Raw genomic sequence first — 24,715 nt, 5'->3', positions numbered from 1 at the left:
TTAAATTAGTACTCTTTAGATTGATGATGAATCTATTTATAAAAAAATTATAAATTTTTATTTTGATAAATTTAAATTTAAATTAATAATTAACAAAATCTGGCCATCCAAATTAAATCTGGAAGGCCCAAATTTTATTTGATGAATGAGCACCTTACTGAGCACCGAACACGAACCCCTCGTTCAATCACTTAAATCACGTTAACTATTTAAGTCATGCCATTGCCATTTTGTTCAATTAGTGATTAAATGTATTAAAATATTTCGATTGATAAGTGTGAATCAAATAGTTGTTGGCAAAAAAAAAATCAAATAATAGTTATGGGATTTTCTTTTAAAAAATGGATAGTGAACATTCTAGGCTCTAAATTACTGTGAAAATATAGCATCTTTAATCTTAAGCTCTTAAAATGGGTAAAAACTCCCTCAAAACCCCACCTTTAAATTAGAAAAAATGGCTATTGTTTTTAAAAATTAAAATCAATGCCACGTCAACTTACGACTAAGACTTACAACTATAAGCGTAACTTTATTTTCTCCAACTTAACGGTGAGGTTTCACATGCTCAAAATTTAAAAGTTAAAAGAAATTTTTACATATTCCAAAAATTTAAGGTCCAGACTACTATTTGCATAGTAGCTTATGATTTAAAATGCTTAATAACCCTTAAAAAATTATGAGATTGCCTAGCTCAATATATCTCTAAATTCTGTGTTGAAATAGAAATATCTCATTACATTTTTCATCGATTCCATGAAAAACAAAAAGAATAATAGATTACTAAATATGATTACCAGGAAAAAAAAATAGATTACTAAATATCTCTTACTGGTAGTAAAATACATATAATGCACTTTTCGAATAAGATTACAAAGTATATCGAGTCACTCTCTTCTTACTGGCATAAATTTACTATAAATTTAAAGGAATTTTACAAATTTTAAATAAAAAAGTGCAATATATAAATAAGGGATTTAAGTCAGATTCTGATTAATAAGTTTGAACAGCCGTCATTTATTTTATTAAATTATTTTTCAGATTTTATTCTGAATCAATCGTATTGTGGTTTGTAAATTGCATCATTTGCGTGTAATTCATAACTATCGTTTTAGATCCATGTCTTTTAAAAATGAATTCGAAGAATTGACCTTACCCTTGTGGCCCTGCTGATTCAAATGAATTGCAAAAATATACTGATAAAACATCGACTGATCTTATTAAAAAAAAAAATCCGTTCCTTATAAAAATTAAAATAAAAAAAGGAAAAATTCCGTCCTTAATTTGGATACAACAAACTAAAATTAGACTGCTTATATTTCAGTCTAGTTATTTTGATACATTTTATATTTTAAAATTCTAATTAATAGACTTAATTATAATAATAATATTCTAAAATTCATCTATTAAAAAATACTCAATAAAACGAATTGTGCGGTCAGACAAATTGGTTGATTGGGTTTTCTTTCTTGCCTTCGTGTTAATTGGGTATTTATTGTCTGGTGTGCAGATGAATCAGGATTAGACGGTGGGCCAAAAAGAAATCAGGAATCAAGATTAATTTTTTTAATTAAACGCTTAAAATTAAATTTTTGAAAATAAAAGTCCAAATCTATAATTTCTATTCTGTTTTAAAATATAAGTCCTGTTTTGGGGTATTAGTTTTCTTTTTCAAAATTATTTTTGTTTGAAATTAAATGTGAGAGTTAATTTATATAAAAAAAAGTTATGAAAAATATATTCCACCATCAGTGGTTGATCCTAATAGAATGGGCAATGACCACTTAAATATGAAATCTCAAGTTTAAATTTTTTAAAAAAAAACTATCATCAATTAGATTTGATAATAAAATCATATAAGAAAACGGAGAAATATATTCTATTATAATTAATGTTATCTAAGAATTTAATTTAGTATTTTTTACCGATTAAATAAGTTCACCTATTTTCAACTCCCCTTGTTGTCTTTGTGAAGTTTATGGCAAATATGACTTATATTAGACTTGAGTGAATAGCGATGATTTGGAAGGCCTACGATGTACCCAACATGAATATGATACGATCTTGTCTCTTGTTTTTAATAAACAGTTAAAAGAGATTTCTACAAGTGTTTTATTTTTTCTATATCTAAGAATTATTTAAATATAGAGTTGGGAAAATAGGTTTGACCTAATAAGTTGACCCCACAACCCACACAAAAAAAAAAGGGTTGACTTGCAAAAAAACATGACCAATCTTGAAGCAGGCATATATTAGCTTACATGACTCCATGAGTTGACCTTGTTAAAAATAAAATTTAAATTCCGTTTATTTATACATTATAAACAGCTAATAACTAATAATGAACTATGGCATTTTTTTTTTGGGCCGTGGATTTGTATCAATTTATTAAAGTTCGTAGATTTGAACATGTCCCACTATTTAGAGGACATTTTATTTTTACATCATGAGGCGAAATTAGATAGCAAAAATGGGTTAGAGTCTGAGCATGAAGGGTGGGCAAACACAACCAACCATCATTTCCATATTCTAAAACATTTTTCATAAAAAGGCCAAGGCCCGACTTGAATATCCTACGCATGGTCTTAAGCCCAGTACCATCTACATCCATCAAAAACCAAATTTTGGCCATTAATCAATACAAACATACACTTAATTTAATACTCTATAAATTAAAAAATGTAAAGTATTTTTTAAAAAGTTAAATATTTAAAAATGTAAAATATTTTTAGTATTTTAAGGTATAATTATTGTCTTTTTTTTAAGTGTCCCCGTTGATAATGACTTTATATTTATTGTAGGGTGTTTAATAAGGATAAATAAGAAAAGATAGGGTCAGTTAAAAAATAAATAATTACTTTATTAAAAAAATAAATTTTAGTTAAAAATATTTTAATTTTTTAATAACGAGAGTATCATATATAACATTTAATAGGAGTAGTACTACTTAGAAGCCACAACTTTCATCAGTATCTAGTCATCAGACAACGTGTCAATATAAATACCAAATATTATTCATAAATTATTATTAGCACGTACGCCTTATATCAAATTCCTTAGAATAGATATAAATAAAGAAATATACATACATACATATATAATATTTAAATTTAAATTTTCTGAGGTTAGGACGACTGAATTTTGATGAAGTTTTCCCCTTTTTTTTTAATGTTTTCACTCATTTCATTATCTGTTATAAAATATAGAATATTCTCTTTCTTAAAAAAGGAAGATTTGACCCAAAAAAATCCTAAAAAAAAACTTTATAAAAATTCACCAATCCCAATTTCTAAGAATTTAAATCCATATATATATGTGCATGTGTATAATTATTTGGTAAGTTTAATAATTATTTATATACAATTATTGTCAGATAATAAAGTCTTGATCTCAAAAAAATAAAATAAATAATCTTAAAAAAATGTAACCTCTAGGGCAAAACCCAACGTTCACCGATCCAGTCTTGATGAACCCTAAGCTGAGAAGAATGAACCACAATGTCACTGTCCCCGGTGACACAGCGAACATAATAGTAATTCGAGTCTCTTCTCCCGATAACAGTGGTAACCCACCAGCCCTCGTTTTCGTATGCATCCACCTTTTGGTTTAGAGAAAAACCGGCGGCTGAAACAACGAGAGGTGGTGGCTGAGGACGAAGGTCGTTAGGGTAAACGGTTTCTGTGAAGAAACGGTTATCGTGGTTGTCTTCCTCGTCGTCGTCATTTAGTGAGTTGTACTCGACGACGTAGCAGCCATTGGGGAGGCGAGAGATTACGGTGGCTTCAAAGTAAGAAAGGGGAGAATTGTTGATGACTTCAACGGTCTGGCCAATAGAGAAACCGTTGGCTCTGGTGAGAGACATGGATGGAGATGAAGAAGGAGAAAAGTGAGCGATTCCCATTGATACAGAGATACGAAGATGGTTCGAGTGATTAAATATTATTATGTATTGTTTTGCTTATTATTAATATGCCTAAATTGAAATAAACTAGGCCTATTTCAATCGAGAAATATATCAGATAAGACATATCTAATTTTATAATGAGATTTTTCTCCTGATTTGCACGGAGGACAATAAGTTTGCGATGATTTGTAATATTTTTGGCCGGTGATCATATGAGGTTGAGGATTGATTTAGATAGAATTGAAACGGTGTAACGTAGCTTTTATTTCTTAAAAAAAATCATGATTTATTTTTAGAAAGCTATCTACTTATCTTTATTTATTTTATATCATTCTCATTCAGGGAAGATTCAAATTTAACTGATATAAATTTTAATCCGATATTGCCTTTGGTGAGATTAATTGATGTGTATAGCAAAATTAAATCTGAAAAGAAAGGCGTTCAAATCCACCATAAATAATAAAAAACCCAAATTATTATTAATTTATTGGAGTGTGTGTGTGTGTGTCTCAACGGAATAATTTTAAATTTTATTTATGTAGGCTGAATATAGTTTCTTCAAAATAGGTTGTTTTTTTTAAACCCAAGTCAATCAATTTGTTTAAATAAAAGAAAAAATGATAATAAAATTTTTTTAAATCATGTAAATGACATTTTAAAGATTAAAATGTCATAATTCCCTTAAAATGTTTAGGGACTTTTTTGTTATTAAGAAATTAAGGTAAATGATTGAATTGTCATTAATTTAAACTTATAAATTATTGTTGAATTTTTATAATTTAAATAATTATAAATTTTAAAATAAAATTTATGAATAGCAATTGATATCTACAATATTTAAGAAATATTAGAATTTCAGATGCGAACTTGTAATTGTTATTAAATTTTTATAATTTTAAGAAAAAAATTATAAATTTTATAATAAAATTTATATATGATAATTGTTATTTGAATTCTTATAGTATTTATTATATTTTTATCCTATATATATATATATATATATATATTCCCCCCAACTTTTTCCCAATATACTGACTAAAGCAGTGCTTATTGGAAGGGGCCAAAAAAAAGGAACACAACAAAAATTTGGCGCCTTTGAAGAGTCGCCGTCAGAAATAAATATGGATAATGGAGAAACAACGTCTTTCCATGAAATTGATCTACACCGTTTGTATAATCCAGCGGTTAAAAATGGCGAAAGGACCAGCTTTTCCCCCAACTTTACCAGCAGCCAACAAGAGCAAGACAGAAACGAGTTGGACGGGATCCATTCCAATGCAACTTTTTTTGCCGCCATTTTTTTTTTTTAAGTTCAACTGAGTTGGGTCTCACTAGATCATCAAAACTATAAGATATACAGTATCAAAGTTTTTATATTAGCAGTGAAATTAAATTTTATAATTTTATAAGTTATGAAATAAATTCCTACTAACTAGATCAATCTTTATTAATATTTTTCTACAAATCTACTAACAATGAATGGAATAGTTAGAAGTCAGATTTTTTTTTTAGAAAATGACAATTAAGACTCTTATAAAAATGTTAATAATATGGGTGTTCAGTTTGTACCCGTCTCGATCATATAAGGATGAGTCTCTTTTTAGCCCAAAAAGAATTGGGACAGGATTTTATGAAATGGGACAGAAAATAGATTTAGGATGGGACGAGACACGGGATTATTATTCGAACTTTCCGTCTTAATATAATATATACTTATATTAATTATAATTTTAATATTTGTAATTCTTATTTAAAATTAATATTTTTATATTGATAATTTTAATGACATAGAGTAAATATAGCGATATATTTCTTTATAATATATTAATTATATTAATATAATTTATTCTTAATTTTATCTATTTAATAACTTTTATTTATATCGTATTTCTTGTTTTATTTTTGAAAAAGTAATTAACTTAGTACATCTCAATTAAAGTAAGAAGAATAATGATTTGATATTGTACTTAACTTACCTGTTGTTGCTACTCCTACAGGCTAGCGATCACTTATAATTGGTATTATAATGTATAATTGTGATTAATGTAATTCAATCATTGACTTTAAATTATTGTAATTTATATACTTATGTTGTTTTAATTTTAAACTTAATAAATTATATAATTTAAAATTTTAATGAATGTTATTATTTAGACCTTTCTCTAACATTTTTCGATTTATAGGGACGGAGGGACATCCCAATCTTGTCCTAGCCCTATCTCTATTCCTAACGGGATGAGACGACTTTTGTGATGAGACATGAGATAAAAATTTAATTTCAATCTTTTTGTTTCGACATAAGATATGGGACAGGGGTGTCCCACCAATCTCATCCAGTCCTGTACGCATCCCTAGTTAATAATAATTATAGACTCTGAACTATTAAGATCTCAACAACAAACTATAATCATCCTTTGCAATTAAAAGATGCAACTATTCAATTGAGAAATCTATTAAATAAAATTATGAATATTTATAGCATCAATAGAAAATTTATGAGAGTTAGTTGTGAATTTTAAATTTTTTATTGTTAATATATAGACAAAACATTTAAGAAATTGAATAAATACACTTGAAATTATTTGTAATGTTACTTTAAAATTTACAAGAATTAGTTGTGAATTACAAATCAATCACTCATATTTTTTTTACTATTATATTAATATATAAATAAATTGCTTAAACAAATCCATTGAATATACTTTGAATTATTTGTAACATCTCGATTGTAAATCACAAGCTAATCATTTATAATTTTTTATTATTACTTAAAAAATTTATTAAAAGTAAAGATCATGATTTATTATTGAAATCTTTATAATTCAGCAACAGTAATTGTCATGGATCCTTGATTGTCAATTTCTCTCCTTCTCTTGTTAGCTTGGGAACTAGGAACTTGGGAGATTATAAAAATCACTACTGAATCACTGAGCATTGCGTGACCCCTGTTCCAAGTGGATTGAATTTCCTTGCTCATCCTCATCCATAGAATGAGATTTAGACCATTCAGATGAAAAATTTAAATGGTCTAAAATTAATGTATTATTATAATATTATATATTATATATATTAAAATAAAAATATATAAATATTATAAAATAATTTAAATAAATTTTTTATTTTTAATATAGTCTAGATTTAATTTAAAGGGTCTTATTTAATATTAAAATTTTTATAATTAATATAAATTAATTATTCAGATTTATTCTGTACAATTCAGGATTATGCAGATTGTAGAGTGTATCTGAATAATCAATATACATTATTTATAAAAAATTTAATATTAAATTAGAGCCGTTAAATTAAATCTATGCCAAACTAAAAGTAAAAGACTTATTCAAATTATTTTATAATTTTTATAAATTCTTATTTTAATAAATATAATATATAATAATATATTAAATATGGATTATTCATATTAAAATTTGAATGATTCAGTGCTCATCCTTGATATGAGCATGGAAACTGGTCCTGTTCCACATAGGCCCAATTCAAACTAATTAAGAGCCCAAGAGACATTATTCCTAAAGCTCTTAAGTGGTTATTTCTGCGGATCAAACCCATGGCTTGGTGGTCACAGAGCCATGTTGGCTTCACTTTGCAAGTCATGATTCGATTCTGCATTCTACGCTGAGAGCTGATAAAGTGGTTATTTTCGGACTTACAATAAATGCAGGACCATAGGGGAATCCAGCCTATTTTATTCGAGTCGGTTCAAGTAAACTTATTCAATGATTAGGACAAATAGCCTTGATATGGAATTTCGACGTGGAGAAGCTCATAAGCTATGCAACTTATATTCACCTTACAAGTCTACGGATCTCTGACAATGAAAACTATACAAACTTGCTATTAAAACTCAAGACACAAATACGTATAAACTCATAAATAATAGTGAATCATAAATAACAAACAAGCGTTAACTTGAAAGAAGCTACTCAATATCCTCAAATTCATCAAGCTTGGCCTTTAAATTTTTTGGTCAAGCTTGAGTTCTCACTAATGCGTGCGCAATACTATAATTTGTAACAGTTAAATTTACTTTTTCATAATACTACCATATTAAATGTAGTAGTAATAAGTGTATTAATAATAGGTAATTTCTATATTTACTCCCAAGGTTTTTGTGACTTATTATTAACAAAAAGAGAGAGATCTATCGGTATTTATTTATTTTTACGTTCGACTTATGATTAATTTTTTCCTTATATTTTCTTATTGGATGTTAACTTTTTAATTTGGGGCCAAAACTGGACTCTCACGTCATTAGTGGTGTGTTTGATTATGATAACGAAAAACGGAAAAAGTCGTCGAAGCGTTGAATGATTAACATGATCCGCTTATGTCGCTCCCATGTGCTCTGCCTCGAAATACTCAACTCTACCGTTTTCTTTATTAAGAAGGGAGTAGCAAGTGCATAACTGTTAACTGATTACTCTTTAGATGGCCAAAGAAAACTTCAAAATTCAATTTTAAAAAATAAGAACTTATATGCTTATGTAAAATATTTAATGTTTTTGAAATATAATTTTTCTAATATTTTATTTAAACTACATTTTTCCATGATGGTTAAAAAAAAATCCCATGCTTTTTTGCCACTACAAAATTCATGCTCATGTCATGTTTGGACTTTGCAGTAGATATAATTTCTACATCGTCGGTAGTATATTATTCTTATAAAGTTCAGGTCAAAAAAAAATATTATTCTTATAAAGGAAAAATTAGAGAGCAAAATGCTAAACACAACACATCATGTATGGCAAATCACACCGTTATCTAGTTGGTAATTTGAGCCAAATTTAAATAATTAAATTTGAAAAAATGTATAGTCAAGTTTAACAAAATATTCTCTTCGGTCCTTATCATAGAACACTTTTTATTGCTTCATGCGTCTTAAGGAAAGTTTGTTTTTTCTTGATATTATAAAAAAATGAGATGTACTTTTATTTTTACCCTTGATTTTAAATAATAATATAACTACATTAAATATATTTACACTAATCAAAAGGAGGTAAAATTGAAAAAAGTGATTTAATTATTACAAGGCGTCCCATATTTTTGGACCAAAAATTATTTTTAAAAAATATCTTATAAATAGGATCAAATAGAGTAATGTTTTTTAAGTATTCGGCCCATATATATATCCAAAAAAATTTGTGCCAAGCTCAAAAAATGTAATAAGTATCTCTTAAATTTAATATACTTTCTCTTTTCTTATATATAAGATATTTTTAATAAATCACATGAATCAACAGCAATTGGTTATCTACTTAAAAGCATAACAATATTTTAATTTTTCCTTTATTTATTGTAAATAAAAAATAAATATTTTTTCAAAGTAAATTTATGAATACTTTTCTTGTTCTCTTTCCAATATAATAAGAGGTATAACGGTCTATTTATTAAAAAATATACTAAAACCTTCTTACATATAGAGATAAAGCTAGTAATATATAAGGATGTGGCCAATGAACTCCCTTCATCCTTATAGAAAGATTATGTTCAATTTATGAAAAAATTATTCATAAATAAGTTTTGTAAAATTTAAAAATTATAATCAAATTCATTGAGACTTGAATGTAATTTATAGTTGGAGCACAAAGACAATATTAAAATACATCAAATTATATTTGGAAAAAAAATGTACTTGTATTTATAAAATACAAAATATAACTCATGAATTAAAATTTTTTATTTATAAACTGTAAAGTTGTAATTGTAAGTCAAGAGTAAATATGCCTTCAATATATTATTTATAAAATATGAAATATGATTTATGAATTAAAATTTTTTATTTATAAATTATGAAATTATAATTGTAAGTCAAGAGTAACTATGACTTCAATATATTATTTATAAAACATAAAATATGACTTATGAATTAAAAATTTTTATTTATAAGTCACAATTTAAGTGAAGGATGAATACAAACATGACTTTAGTGTATTGGGGTTTTTTTTTTCCGTAAGTAGAAGCATAAAGATCTTTTCACCTAAAATTTCAGTTACACTTAAATTTCAAGAAATCTAGTTATATTTTTAAAAATTTAGAAACCTATTTATAGATAAGTTCTTTATACGTGATATATACGTAATTTTAATTTATTCTACCAGTTTGATCAGAGACAGAGTCAATTAACTTGGGAATAGCTTGCCCGAGACTTGTTTGCTTATAATTGATTGGGCGTTTTGCCCCGCTGTTCACCAAAAAGAAAAAGAAGAAAAGAGACACAAAGTCAAAAGCCACGTATATAATTAATTACAATTAGTGCTTAATTAATAAATTATGAAGTGAATATATACGAGTACAACAAAGCGAGATATTACACGTACTAATTATGGTCTCTGATCCATGAACAAAGGCATAGGCTGGACCCCTTTGCTTCAAATCTCAATATATTTCCCTTCAAACTAATAAAAGTCGGTGAAGTCAAGCCCGTATTCAATTCAATCTTCACATGTCCCTCTTACGCTAATTAATTCATTATTCAAAATAAGAACAATAAAAACACACATTCCAAGAACAAGCCCCCTCTTCTATATAAGCCGAGGCTAACCCACCTCCTCTTCGCAACCCAAAACGCTCAAATCTTCTCCGCAACAACTTCTCACGAATCAATACCACCAAAATCATGACGGTACACTGATTCTTGATTTCATTTGTTTCTATATTATATGCAGAGACATTTTTCTTCGTATGTATGTATTTGCACGAGGAATTCTGATATGCATATGACGAAACTCGTTTATTTTCTTTCATCAAGATCATAGAGATGAGAGTACACATGGATTGTGCTGGATGTGAAAGCAAGGTCAAGAGTGCACTTCAAAAGCTCAAAGGTATATAATCCTTGGAATGGATCGTCTGAGAGAGAAAATCCGTGAAGTTTCTAGAGTTTATTTTTTCAGGTGTGGATGACGTGGACGTGGACATGAGTTTACAAAAGGTGACGGTGACGGGGTGGGCGGATCAGAAGAAAGTTCTGAAGGCGGTGAGGAAGACGGGGCGGAGGGCGGAAGTGTGGCAGCTGCCGTACACGACGGCGTTTCAAGAGGGGCAGTACTATCAGCAGCACCATTGTAATGGACCAGTGACATTGTATGCGTCTCAGCCAAGCTCATCCTACAACTACTACAAGCATGGTTATGACAGCGACGATCCTCGTCACTATTACTATCCCTCTTATTCTTCTGTCATTGGCCATCAAGCTGGCTCTGCCTTCAGTGATGACAACCCTCATGCTTGCTCCATTATGTGATGTATATAATCACTTATCTTATAATTAAGACATATTTGCAGAGTTTCCAAAATAAAAAACCCGGGTTGATTAATTAAGAACTTTAGAATAATGAATTCTAACGGACCCTTACGTTCATGTTGAGGAATACAGATCAAATCTGATTAACGTTGCTTATACGAGAAATCGATCTTTGTACGTAGACCTTCAGTTTCTGTATATGTGGTATTTGTGGTTTGGTTCATGTATGTACGACCTCTATTTTTTGTTCGTACTGCTATGTAGTCAAGGTCTTTGCAATTGATTGCAAACCAAAGTGAATTGTTGTTTTAATTAGTGTGACTTTTTGTTGGGTCAATTTTAAAATTCCCCATAATTCTGTTAAAGATGACTCTTAATAAAGGTTTGATGGAGCAAAATACACCAAAATATAGGATGTTAGTTCATTAATGTGCTCATAATCAATCAATCAATCAATCATGCTTTTGAGTATGTGAGTTTTCTTTTGAGCCATATGATTAATTTAATTTAATTTAATTTTCCAAGAATATTACTGGGTCTACAAAAATATCTATTTTTCTGGTGTTTTTTTTGGGGCCAATATTTTTCTCGTCTTGTTAAAAAGACATATAAAATATAAAAGCCATTTTAAATATACGAGAGTCCAGTAGGCCCATTACGATAAGCCCAATTTGTAAATTGAGGCCCACAAGGGGAATCCCACTACAGTCCGAAGCTCAACTGGACCCCACACACCCGCTCCCAACCTGGCAATAATTGGCTGGTGTGCAGTTTTCTTCATGATGATTTATTGATTTCTTTTTTTCTTTTTCTTTTTTTTTGGTTGGAGCAACTTCTTAATGATTTCAAAGCGAGGACTGATGAGCTTTTTCATAGTTATTGATATCACTCTCCCTCTACATCTACGCCATAATGTTGCCTCTTTCTAAACCCTAATAATAATAAGGATGAATCGATGATGGTGGCGTTCCTATTTTATAAATACTACTCATATGATTGTACAAGTAAAGTGAGATTGAGACTTTGCTCTGAGTCCAAATGTAAAATTTTACTTTGTAATTTTTCATATTTATTATTTGTTAATTAAACTTGTTGATTGGATAATGCAAGAATGCTAATTTTAGCAAGAGTTTATTGACTCAATAGCAACATACATCCTCATTAAAGACGGTAGCAATGAATTCTTTATCCTGCATAGCGAAAGGGAGGGCGTGTTGTGAGTATAGTGAGTGTGTGTTGTTACTCTTTTCTTTAGCGGGTCACCATTTGCTCGAGAAGAAGGGATAAGTATATGTGTGTGCGTCCATTTAAAAAAAAAAAAGATTTTAATATAAAAAATCTTTTAAAAAGGATGTTTTAGAGGGACAGTTGTGTATATCTTTTCCACAAACAACTAATTTGATTCATTTTTTAATCTATATGAATTTGTTAATTGGTTCTTATATTTAGGATTATAATTATTCGTAGAGATGCACGTTTTTCCCTTCATTTTTATCATTTGCTCCTCTTGTTTAGCAAACCATGTTTGAGGTATTAATTTTTTAGTTAAAGGGTAAACTTTTTTTGGAACTTTTTCATTATATATGCCTAATATTTTAATTTTTTTAGAACAATTTTATCATAAAACTTTCAAAAGGATTAGAAAATTGCCTTGCGTTGATTGTCAATTTAACTTTAATCATCAAGTTGGTAGCCACTTAACATTTTTAAAAAACTAAAACAAGAACACATTCATGTGTTCTCTAAGGCACTATCTTTATTACAATCTTTCTCTTTCTATATGCAGATGCAAGAACTAGCATTATCACTTGGATTCACTTTTATTAGTATATTCTCATGCATGAATCTAGAAAAGAATATATGAGAGGGTAGAAATGAAAAATGCTTAAAATATAGGGAGCTAACATTAATTTTCACTTTGTTTACAAGTAAAATAAAAAAAATTTTAAAATTTTTTCAAGGGCCAATCAAATTGGGGGAGGGGGAAGCACCCCCCTTGCCCCTCTTACATTTGTCCTCACATCTTCTTCTTCCTAGACTTTATCAGCATCATTACCCTTAACCTCTTCAATCCTCCACCGTTGATGTTGCCTCCTCCTCTGCCATTATTAGTCCCATTACTTGTCGTTGGTGTGACAATAGTCAATAATCTCAAATTGATCTCAATCTCAAAATAATCACAAATCTTGCAATCCTCTAGCAAACGAGGGCCGTGCAATTCATTACTCAACGAAAGAATTACTAGCCTATCCTTGGCTAAAATGGCCCTAATTTCTTGAATTATTTCTTTCAATTTTAAGATAGTATTGTTTGCATCCATTTCTTTCAACTTTAGAAGTTGCTTTGGAGTACAATCTATGTGATTTCTATTAACAAGTGCTTTAAAAAAACACAAACAACTTCTACTTGCTTATCTGGTATCAATACTTGTATCAAGCATACAAGTGAGCATAGTGGTGGCCATAAATTGTAAACAAGCATATGAAATTGTTTAGGTTTTAATGTTTTAATATTGCCTTCACTTGTTTCAACCAACTTCGCTTGGCTATCCTGCTTGAAAAAAATATATTTTATGTCGACTTTATATTTTGCTTGTAGATTGTTGCTTTTTGGCGGCTGCAAGAGTGTCTAAGATTAGGTCTTGCAAGCTTGTGGCAGTCAAGCTGTAGTAATCAACATGGTGATGTGGAGGAAGATAAAAGTAGCAATGAACTTGGTGATCTCAACAATATATAAAGATCATGAGGTGAGCTTAGATGGCTCAAATAGAGATGCTAGTAACTCTTGATAAACTTTCCTAATCTTTTTTGTCCCTTAGTGCTAGGTGGCTACCATTTGACAAATATAGTCAATCTAATCATCAATAAGATAACTCTGTACTATTTTTAAATGTCTTAGAGTGAAATTATTTTAAAAAAGGTTTAAAATATTAGGCACCTCTAACAAAAATGCTTGATAGTATTTTTACTCTATAACCTTTATTTTTTAAAAAAATAGAATTTAAAATGAAAGATAAATAATGCCTGCATAAGAATTCAAAATTTTTAGATTAAAAAAAAAAGAAACCAGCATATTTGTTGCAATGGGACATTCGATACTTCAATACATCCCTGGCTTTATGAATTTAAATGTTCTAGTCTTAGACTAAATTTCAAAAAAATAAAAAATGATTAAAAAACTTAGCTTTTAGACATTAGTCTTTTCTTTTTATCATACACATGTCCTCTTATTAAAAATAATTATATTTAAAATATTAGCTAGCTACATTAAAGTAAAGGCGCGCAAATATACCTTTTTACTTTAAAAAAAAATTCACCTACACCCTCGATTAAAAAAAAATATTTAGGTTTAAAATTCTATCAAATATATAATATTTTAATAATTAAAATAAGATATAAAAAGCATATTTTAATGTTTATATAAAAAAAATATCAACCTGTTCAATATATTTTTTAAAAACAATAATTAATTTATTTATGATATTATAATTTAAGTCTTAATATAATTATTAAATTAATATTATCTTACATTCTCTAATTTAGGGTCTTAATTCTGCCATTACAAGATATGATTAGGTATTGAATATGAAGATATTTTTCAATGGTAAATCATGACCCTTTGCAAAGTTAATTACCCATAAACATTTTGACTACTTAAAATTCTAACTTGTAGGTTCATATATAATCTTTTTTCACCCAAGAAAGCAAGCGCAAAAATATAAATCCCGTGGAAACCTTAGGTAAGTGCAGATTTAAGAGGACTCAACTAATTCTGGCTCATTTTTACTTTATAAGCAGAGTTATTAATTAGTAATTTAGGAATTTCTTTATTATCCCACATGAAATTGAAAGAATGAATATCCTCATCCATTGATTAAAGAAAAGATTTGAATCGTGGACTAAAACATATCCAGTGAATAAAATTTGATGCTTGTATTTTCTTGGCCAACTTGATGCTTATGTTTGAAGGAACCAAATTATTTTATTTTTAGGATTAATCCAAAAAACATAAAAAGAAACAAAAGTCAAGCCAAGCACAGCACGTGACGACGCTATCGAAGGTATCGGGTGCGGCGACGATACCAGCCCCGTTCTTGTCGACCCTGTAGAAGAATCCTATTCCTATTGGCCAAAGGGGGGTAACGTGGCACGTTTCAATTCGTTTTACCTTCATATTTATTTGTTGGGAAAAGTACACCTAAATCCCACACAAAGCAACTTATCACCAAGAGGTCATATAAAATTAACTTGAATATTCTTAAATTTTAAATTTTACACATTTATAACTTAACTGAAAATATTAACAAGTTTATAAATAATCATTATCTAATTATTAATACCCTTAATTAAATTATAAATGCATAAGATTTAAAATTTAAAAGTATTTTATGAATTTCATGAGACCTCTTGATAATTTAATTAAAATTCTATTAAATCATAGTAATTTTTTAACTTTGTTTCTAATAACATCAATTAATGTTACGGTAGTGATGGGTAAAGCATATAATGAATATATCTTCTTTTTTTAAGATAGAGGCAAAATTATCTAATTATTTAAAAGTATTGTGACACTTTTTATATTTGAAAACAAAATACACTTATAAAAAATACTTTATATATAAAGATGGAGGGAGTATAAGACATCTTCAACTATCTTCTTGAAACTAAGAAAAGATATTTAAGTTATTAATTTTGTCTGAAGATATAATAAACTTTTAATTTTATTCCTACTTAAATTAAAATTTTTTAAATCTATATTACATTTTTTATAATTAATAAATTTAATATAGATAATATAAATATATAATTAGTAACTCATGGCCTGCTTTATGGACCAAAAAATATTTATAGAAAGTGCCCTGTAATTGAGTCACTACGGAGTAGATGTGAGCCATTTACAAAAACTCGGGGGAAGAAAGTTGGTGAAAACGTCACGTTATTATTAAGGAGATGATTGGTGCTAACATAAGGAATAATAACACAAAAAAATTATTTTATTTATAATACCCCCATCAGTTTATTAACTTTATATAACTATAGTTTAATATTTTTTAAATAGTTTTATTTCACTTTATCCACCCAACAAGTATAATTTGAACCTCCCCGTGTTGAAGTCACTTTACCATGCTTCTACTACTACCACTTCTAGCAAAGCAAATAGAAAAATGGAGATGGGAGAAATAAATCAAATTTAAGTTCAATTTCTTAAACCTCGTGATATAAATTTTCAAGAATAAAAAATATAATATAATAAAATTTATAGTCTCTTAAGTTTTTCTGATTTATTAATTTACAGCATCACATTTATTTTTTTATTGATTTTGTCCTTTAAACTTTATTGTTTCAAAAAGTAAAAATTTTTAAAATCATAAAAACGTGTATAATCATGTAAACAAGTATAATTATTATTTAGGTTAGAAAAATCATATCCATAAATTTTAGAAAGTAAAAAAAACAAAAAATAATATAAGAGATTATGTTGATAAAAATTAAACTAATTTAAAAATTAATTTATTTTTATTTAATTATATATACATGTCAGGTCAATTAATATATTTTACACATTATATTAATTTGAGAGGTAATTTCATATTTTAAAACTTAAAAAACTAGCATTAAATTTTTAAAAATATAAAAAATTAAATTAATAAAAATTGAATTTTAAAATTGAGATAAAATTGATGTACAAAGAATTTTAAATATATAATATATATTTTTTTTGTTAAAAAATATAAAATATTTTTTAAAAATTTAAATATTAAAACATGTAAGATATTTTTATTTTTTTAAAAAATAATTTTTATTTTTTAAAAAATTATTCTTATTAAATAAATTATTTTATATTTTTTTATAGTAAAATATTTTATTAAATATGAGTAAATATAAAAAAATATAATTAATTTAAAAATAAATAATTATTTTATTAAAAATAAAATAATTAAAAATATTTTATATTTTTAAATAAAAAAAGTATATAGTTAAATTCCTCAACAAATTAGCATTAGTAATAAGCATTAAGTGTATAATTGAAAATTAAATACTATTTTAAAAAACTCCAGGGGATTGCTGTGGAGAACTCCAAGAAAGACAAGGCGGGTCAAGGAAATAAAAAAGGGCAGTGGGGAGGGGGTACTTGACATTTCACACAACTCTGCCTTTTTGTTCCGACAGCGACGCTCTCTAAGTTGTCTCACAGGCCTCCGCTACAAGAGCAAAAGGGCTGAGATTCCGCCGAGCGGTGCCCCGATCGCCCGAATCCCCCAACCCTAATCTCCAGGAGATCGGCCATGGCTTCCTCCAAAGAGCGCGAGAATTTCGTCTATGTCGCCAAGCTCGCTGAGCAGGCCGAGCGATACGATGGTTAGGGCTTCTTCTTAGTGTTCCTCTCTTAGTATGCTAATCGAGTAGATTTTTGCGCATATAATGTCTTCTTTCTGTTTTCTCATAGATTAGAGTTGTGAGCTTTACTTCGATTCCTGTCTGATCAGTATCCATATGCTTTTTTTTTTTTCGGTCTCCGTGAAGTTTGATCCCGTTTAATTCTCCGCTAATTTAGTTCCAAGGTTTAGCTTTGTTGCTTCGAATTCGTATTGGTTAGTTACTTGATTTGGATTTTGGACTAAATATGGCTGTTTTTAATTCAAAGTCGGGCCAAAATCAAGCTCGTCAAAAATTTTCTGAGATTTCAGTTAGTTTGACTTTTTCCCCGTTGAGTTATATAATGAGAGTCTGATGCAATCAAGTATCCATCGGTCCAAGCAGGATTTCATTCTTTTGAAAAAAAAATCAGTAGCTATGGTTACTTCGAATAATCTTGGGGAATTTATGATTTTGAGCAACTTCCCTGAACAATATACCTATTAGTTTTTCTCGGCTGAAAGGTTTGAATTATCCTGGGCAGTCTCTTAAGTTTTATAACCTCAACAATCAGGGCTTTAGTGTTAGCCTGAACTGCTTTAAATTCCTTACAAACATCAGATTTTGGGCAACTGCATGTTGGTTTTGGCGGGACCCATGAAATATTGTGTCATTTTGTCAACGAATTTCTTTTTTCTCCCCCTCTCAGAAGGAGTGTGTTTGGCTGTTTTATTTTGACTGCAGATTTTCAACAGTTAACTTGTTATGATTTACGAAATTTGATTTACAACATATTGTTCCTGCCTCCAATTGTAACAGAGATGGTGGATGCTATGAAGAAGGTCGCAAATCTTGATGTTGAGCTGACTGTTGAAGAGAGAAATTTGCTCTCTGTTGGTTATAAGAATGTAATTGGTGCTCGCAGAGCATCATGGAGGATACTGTCCTCAATAGAGCAAAAAGAAGAAGCAAAAGGAAATGAAGTAAATGCCAGACGGATTAAGGAATACAGGCACAAGGTTGAATCAGAGCTTTCCAACATCTGTAATGATGTTATGAGAGTGATTGATGAGCACCTCATACCTTCTGCTACAGCTGGTGAATCAACTGTGTTTTTCTATAAGATGTGAGCACTTACGTCTTATTCCCTCCTGAATATGTTGGTCTACTATGATTTGTTTTCTGTAGGAAAATAATAGCATTTCCGGTTGCAGGAAAGGAGATTATTATCGTTATCTTGCAGAGTTCAAATCTGGCAACGAGAAGAAAGAGGCAGCTGATCAGTCTATGAAAGCATATGAGGTGCAATTCAAATTCTCTGATTTATGATGTTAGCATTTTACATGATAACAGATTATTATTTGCTGGGTTCAGTTAGGACAAGTTATACCTGTTTAATATAGTTGAGGTCCATGGGAAAAATTTTCTTATTTTTTCTCGTTTTGGTTGAGTGAATAGATTTGGGGTTTTCTATTTTATTAGATTAGATAATCCAACGGACATAATGAGTTCCTTTCTCATGAGCATCATTATCCAAATTATCTTTTAATTATTGGTGCATGATTTTATTTTATTTGTTTTTTATCATGTCGAGAACACAAAGCCATGTTTGGAACCTGGATCCCATCAATATCTGGAGATTAAATAACCTTTCTTGTCAAGGCATATTGAAATTCTAGTTAATTCATTGGTGTAGCTGGCTATGCTTATGCTGAGTTTGTTTGGCCCTTTTCCTTTATCCACCACATTCCCCACTGTATCTCATAATGATATCTATCAATTGTTTTGTTTCTATCTGACAATAGGTCTGTTCAGCTTGAGAGAAAGAACTTGGAAGTTTCTTCTCTTGGCATATATTTAACCACTTTCATTTTGGAAGAGCTGTTCCTCAAATTAATTTTCTCTTATGAGTGCTGTGTCATTTGTTGCATTTATCTTCGACAACTAACGTGGTTTTGTTCCATTGTAGGCTGCTACTGCTTCAGCAGAGGCTGAATTACCCCCTACACACCCCATCCGATTGGGTCTAGCTCTAAATTTTTCGGTTTTCTATTATGAGATCATGAATTCACCTGAAAGGTTTGTAGGTGTTATTTCTTTCTGAAATGCTACTTAATGTTATTGTGTTTCATGTGGGGTTGTGATAATGTATTTTTATCCTTCCAGAGCCTGTCATCTAGCAAAGCAAGCTTTTGATGAAGCTATCTCGGAGCTTGACACCTTGAACGAGGAATCATACAAAGATAGCACGTTGATTATGCAGCTTCTCAGGGACAACCTTACCCTGTGGACTTCTGACATCCCAGAAGATGGAGGTAATTAATTTGAAAGACCAATAATTCACTCATTTTCTCATTCTTTTTCTTTCCAATTTGTTGAATAAATTTCTGAAATCATCTACGGTGCTTTTCTTATCATATGCGTTTTGATATCTTTCAGTTACTTGAAAGTGCTTAGCATGTATGTACATTCAGTTTGAGGAATTTAAATCATGTCTGTTTTCATCTACGCTGCTTTTCTTATCATATGCGTTTTGATATCTTTCAGTTACTTGAAAGTGCTTAGCATATATACACATTCAGTTTGGGGAATTTAAATCATGTCTGTTTTTTCTTTTGTACTGTCTGCTACTGTTATTGATTCTTGTATTCTTGAATCACCGATATGAAGTCTATTACTACCTCTTATGGAATTAGAAATTCACCCTTTGCATGCAAAGGAAACCACTTTTGTTTCTCAAGTGTCTTTTTTGACCGTTTCTTCATTATACTGGGACTAATTTGATGATCCCTCTTGATATTTAGTGGAACCTGGAGATTTGAATTGTTGCATTTGAAAAGCTTTCAGTAACTATAAATGTTTTCTTTGGTTGCATTGCTTCATTATTATCTTTGGTATGCTTACCATGCAGCACTTTGCTGCTTATTTTTATATTATTGAACTTGGCTATCTAGTTACGTATGTTTAGTATTAGGCGTTAGTTGATTCTGTTCTCAGTGATGTAACATAGATTTAAAAATAGAAAATGTTTTAGAAATATTGATTATAAAAGAGTAACATGCTGCTTACTAACTTACAATAGATGATCTATTTCTTAGGTAGTGTTTTTCATTCGATCTACCTTATAGTCTTTCCAGTCATGAAGTAACAATTATGTTCATGTTAAGAAAAAGTTTCTACATGCCTTTGCCATGGTGGATACCATTGGATGGAAATCGAATTTACAAATGTTATGGGCCAATAAAGAAAAGAAAATCAAATACGCAAAAGTACACTGTTATTGAAGTTTTGATATTTGCCGAGAGTTTCACATGTGCACCACGCAGTCAGTCCTTTAGAGCTTTAACTGAGGCTCTTATAAATGAAGGTAAACCTGAATTTGGTAGGTTAGGCTGCACATTGTAACTTCTTATCCTCCCCTGTTTTGTGAAAAAGCTGGGTTTTGTAAATTTTCAAATGATGATGCTTTGAGATAAATTTATCTTATGAAATATTAATGGACATTTGTTTTGGTATAGAATCTAGATAAGTGACAGTTTTCAGGGAGGAATCTGAGTGACTTTTTAATATCCTTGTGATGCTAAACTATTCATCGCTTGCTGATATCCGATTCTGCCGAAAGATCTTTGAATTGAGGAGCTAGCATTGTCAGAATCTTGTTCGTTTTTGCAAATCGCACTTGATTGTTTTGACCAATTATTACGAGGATCTTGTTCTGTTTGGCACTACTTTTCTGGCACTCTGAGTTTTGCTGCATTTTTCTCTTGCTGCTGCTACAGAAGATGCCCAGAAAGTGAATGGCACTGCCAAGGTTGGCGGAGGCGAGGATGCAGAAGTGAGTAGTTTCTTTTTTGATGATTAGATATCATTAATAATTTGTCTGATTGATCTAATATATCCATCTCATTTCATCCGTGCAGTGAGGTAGATGGGAGGTAGCACTGTTAAAGAGCTTATGTGTTCGTCCCCCAGACTCTCTTAAGACTTTATTATTTGCTGATTGTAATACTGTGAACCAGACTTAGACTGGTTCCTCTTCTTTTATTAAAAAAAAAAAAGAGCATATGTGTTCGGGGTTAGGCGTGAGGGCCTGTATCTCATCTGTGTATTAGCTAGTGGTAGGGTCGCAATTTTTAGTTTTATTTATTTTTCCCTTTCTATGTTTCTCGTCGATTGGCCACACTTCCCAGCAGGGGAAAAAACTTTGCGCCATACTATGGTCTGTTTCATTCTGTGTGGTGTTTGAAAATGGCCTGTTTCATCCCAAGCTTTCCTCCTTTTCTATTTGGGGGGAGGAGGGTTTAGTGAGAATTGTTTATGGTGTATTTTCGTGTACCAATGAAAAATGCTGCAGCCGCGTATGGAGCTACTGGTATTAAGATTCTTCCGTAATGCTTTTACGGTGTTTTTAATTTCAATCTCCAAGATTCTTAGGTTGATCTATTATACTAAAAGTGTGTGCCATGTTAATAATAACAAATAATCGCCAATCAAGTCATTAGAGGATTTGTTGACAGTGAGCACATTTACATTATTGGTCTCTCCGTCGTGCTAGAAAGTAAGGAACTTGATACTGTAGAAGATAACGTGGTGGAAGGTGGAAGCTAGACTCAAGGATCTTTCTAGTCTGTAGTTAGACTGCATATCTATGTAGTATCGTTCGAAGGATAAAGAAGGCAAAGTAGATGAGCGAAAATGGGCTTTAAGCACACTCTTCTTTCTTTATGGGTGTGTGGCAGTGTCGTCACTTTTTAACTCCTTTGAGTGGTAGAGCAGTGTCGGCACTACATGAAACCACTGGAATGTTGCTGTTGGTCCTCAACGCCCTTCTCCATTTTTGACGTTGATGAATGTTACTTGTATTAGTCAACAAATTTTTCTTCATGAGGGAAACACTCGGCCGGGTAATTTTTCTTGATGAATGTTTATATAAAATTTGAATCTAGGAATTTCTATTTAATTATACAGATGTTTAATTAATGCTACACCTGACACGTTCAACAAATTAATAGTAAACAGAGTACATAGGAATACCGAAGGTGAATGATTCATTTCTTACTTTCTTGGTACATTTTAAGTCGTGCTAAGAGTATCCAGAATTGAATTTCTTATGCCATGATACTGTATGACTTGCATCGAAGTGTATAAAGACCAATAATAGCTAGCATTCTTAGCGATAGCAATTTTCATTTGGACAAAAATAAGTAAAATTCTGTAACATTCATGTAGTAGTTTAAAATCACACTATAAGATGCCCGTAAGTAAACAAAATATTCAAGTTATCGAGACCAAAAAAAAAAAAATTAACCGTACACCAAACTTTCATTCCCTTTGGGCTCAACCACTTGGACATGGAAATAATATTGATGTAACGTTGCGCATGTATTCAGTATTCTCCAGCTACTGATGTAATCAAACTTTTACCTCGGCAAAATATTAAAGAATAAGGTAAAAACTAACAACGGAAACGTCTAGCAATATCGTTATCGTTAGAAGTTAAAGTATGTTAAAAAAAAAAACGAACCACCGCGTTCAGTTAGAGGCGAGCGAGACGGAATCCATAGTCGAAGCACAGTCAAGAGCATCGCTGCCATTGATCCTCCTGCGCTTGGGCGCCATTTTCCTGGCTCGCCGGCTATTCTGCGAAGCTTTAGGGAGGAGGCCACTGAGTATATTAGCATCCATTGACTTTTCAGAAGTCTTGGCTCGAGAACTGGTCTGCAAGTGTCTGGTGACTTGCGGTTTTTGATCGAGAGGCGGGGAGTTCTCTGTACAAGAATTGAGACTGTAAACGGAGGTAACACAGCACTCTTGCCAGCCTAGGTCGTTGAGATCAACGATTACATCCTCGAGTGCGAGAGTTGCGGAGGCAGACACACTCTGGCTGAGTGTGGATCGCCGCAAATCCATAAGTTCAAGCGCATTCACAGAATCGACCAGAACTTTCTGTGAAATCAATTAGAAACCAATGATAGACGGCTACGGTTTTTCTGCATGATATTTCAATTTGAATTTCTTGAAAAGTAGTAAACTGAACAGAAAACCAGTAACATTTCTTTCATTTCAATTTTATCGGCAGCCAAACAGAGACACAACCAGCATGTGCGAAGAGAAAGTGTATAACCTTGGTTTGTTTGTGGAGTTTCCTGAAGCCGTGGATAAAGATGATCTGCAAAATCAATCAAAGGTCGTGGATGAATAACTTCCGAATCGAACACGGAAATAGACAAGGAATTAACCAATAAATAATAATGAATAAGAGGAAAAGAAAACCTGATTGAGATGGTTCATACTGAGATCAACCGCTTGGAGAGAGTGAAGGAAATCGAGGTAGTCCTCCAAAGATAACTTGTCTTTCTTCACCGGTCGTTTTCTGGAGCTGGTCTTGCTCGCTTGAGTTTGCATTTGGGTGTGCGTATGCGATTGCCACTCCATTATCGTTCACAGCAGCTCTGAGTGAGAGAAAAAAGTGAAAACTGAAAACTAAGAAAGGAATACAAGTGAGGGAAATGGAAATCAGATGTGAATGAGGCGTATTTATAGGACCTTCCGTTTCACGTGAGTTCGTTGAGTTTGTTATATCTTTTTTGATTTTTTTTTCCTTCGTCACAATTAGTTTGTTATCTCCTGCATCTCTCTCCTTGGCGACTACCAGTAGTAAATAATAACTGATGCCATATTTTTTAGTAAAATAATAATTGATAACGATGGAATATAAAACACAACTTATTCAACAGCCACCTTGCAAAAAATTAATATTTTTTTGAAATGATATGTTGGTCAATTCTAGTAATATATCCTTTAATTTTTTTAAAAAAATGTTATACGATTTTTCTCATAGCTTTTATATTTTATTTTTCCCCAAGTTCAATAATTAAAACATAATAAATTTAATACAAATATTAGTTTATAAACCAAAAACATTAACCACAGCTTCTACTGTCAGTTAATTCGATCGCCCGCAGTGTTCCGATAACCATCAATGGTGGTGATAAAGAGCATTTTGATAATTAACCATAAACATAATACATCAGATAAGTTCCTCAATCCTGTAGTGAAATTTTAAAATGTTTTGATCCTAACTTTCAATTCTCCCTATTTAAAAGTTGTATCATTTTAGCAAGCTAGCTGATAACAGTATTGATACTGACGGCAAGTGTTCAATTATAATTTACTGACAAATTATCAAGGGAAAATGAT

General features: G+C 30.5%; 4 protein-coding genes across 6 annotated transcripts; 2 read left to right on the top strand and 2 right to left on the bottom strand.

Moving 5' to 3' along the window:
* Window positions 1–3,427: 3,427 nt before the first annotated feature.
* Window positions 3,428–3,898, bottom strand: LOC129313268 (protein AGENET DOMAIN (AGD)-CONTAINING P1-like). Its single transcript, XM_054956223.1, has one exon. It carries the CDS (start codon window positions 3,896–3,898, stop codon window positions 3,428–3,430), a length of 471 nt encoding a protein of 156 aa, XP_054812198.1.
* A 6,506-nt stretch (window positions 3,899–10,404) lies between these two features.
* LOC129312433 (heavy metal-associated isoprenylated plant protein 28) lies at window positions 10,405–11,474 on the top strand. Its single transcript, XM_054955057.1, has 3 exons — window positions 10,405–10,538; window positions 10,665–10,740; window positions 10,810–11,474. Exons 1-3 carry the CDS (start codon window positions 10,533–10,535, stop codon window positions 11,157–11,159), a joined length of 432 nt encoding a protein of 143 aa, XP_054811032.1. The 5' UTR covers window positions 10,405–10,532; the 3' UTR covers window positions 11,160–11,474.
* Window positions 11,475–17,297: 5,823 nt separating this feature from the next.
* LOC129313306 (14-3-3-like protein D) lies at window positions 17,298–21,927 on the top strand. Of its 3 annotated transcripts, none has more exons than XM_054956262.1 (7): window positions 17,298–17,518; window positions 18,335–18,641; window positions 18,730–18,817; window positions 19,485–19,594; window positions 19,682–19,830; window positions 21,298–21,350; window positions 21,436–21,927. In XM_054956262.1, the coding sequence occupies exons 1-7, from the start codon at window positions 17,446–17,448 to the stop codon at window positions 21,436–21,438; spliced, it is 783 nt and encodes a 260-aa protein (XP_054812237.1). In that variant the 5' UTR covers window positions 17,298–17,445; the 3' UTR covers window positions 21,439–21,927. The 3 variants fall into 3 exon arrangements, with proteins under 3 accessions (XP_054812237.1, XP_054812238.1, XP_054812236.1); XM_054956261.1 differs by having other exon boundaries at window positions 17,300–17,518; window positions 21,295–21,350; XM_054956263.1 differs by lacking the exons at window positions 21,298–21,350; window positions 21,436–21,927 and adding an exon at window positions 21,034–21,280.
* Window positions 21,928–22,845: 918 nt separating this feature from the next.
* On the bottom strand, window positions 22,846–24,030 carry LOC129312520 (uncharacterized). Its single transcript, XM_054955164.1, has 3 exons — window positions 23,789–24,030; window positions 23,640–23,684; window positions 22,846–23,461 (listed from the first exon to the last, which is right to left on the bottom strand). Exons 1-3 carry the CDS (start codon window positions 23,948–23,950, stop codon window positions 23,048–23,050), a joined length of 621 nt encoding a protein of 206 aa, XP_054811139.1. The 5' UTR covers window positions 23,951–24,030; the 3' UTR covers window positions 22,846–23,047.
* Between the last annotated feature and the right edge of the window lie 685 nt (window positions 24,031–24,715).

Source organism: Prosopis cineraria, unplaced genomic scaffold (assembly GCF_029017545.1).
Source record: "Prosopis cineraria cultivar Desert tree isolate PC_DT_omini unplaced genomic scaffold, ASM2901754v1 PC6, whole genome shotgun sequence".
NCBI lineage: Eukaryota > Viridiplantae > Streptophyta > Magnoliopsida > Fabales > Fabaceae > Prosopis > Prosopis cineraria.
Note: the sequence above shows the minus strand (reverse complement) of the source record. Positions and strands in the feature narration are given on the sequence as shown.

Bases quoted from the DNA above. Each gene is read 5' to 3' on its own strand.
- LOC129313268 (XM_054956223.1), bottom strand. From the start codon at position 3,898: ATGGGAATCGCTCACTTTTCTCCTTCTTCATCTCCATCCATGTCTCTC.
- LOC129312433 (XM_054955057.1), top strand. The intron at 10,741-10,809 runs GTATATAATCCT...TTATTTTTTCAG, and splicing joins TGCACTTCAAAAGCTCAAAG to GTGTGGATGACGTGGACGTG.
- LOC129313306 (XM_054956261.1), top strand. From the start codon at position 17,446: ATGGCTTCCTCCAAAGAGCGCGAGAATTTCGTCTATGTCGCCAAGCTC. The intron at 17,519-18,334 runs GTTAGGGCTTCT...CAATTGTAACAG, and splicing joins GCAGGCCGAGCGATACGATG to AGATGGTGGATGCTATGAAG. The intron at 18,818-19,484 runs GTGCAATTCAAA...GTTCCATTGTAG, and splicing joins AGTCTATGAAAGCATATGAG to GCTGCTACTGCTTCAGCAGA.
- LOC129312520 (XM_054955164.1), bottom strand. From the start codon at position 23,950: ATGGAGTGGCAATCGCATACGCACACCCAAATGCAAACTCAAGCGAGC. The intron at 23,685-23,788 runs GTTTTCTTTTCC...TTGATTTTGCAG, and splicing joins GTATGAACCATCTCAATCAG to ATCATCTTTATCCACGGCTT. The intron at 23,462-23,639 runs GTTATACACTTT...TTGATTTCACAG, and splicing joins AACTCCACAAACAAACCAAG to AAAGTTCTGGTCGATTCTGT.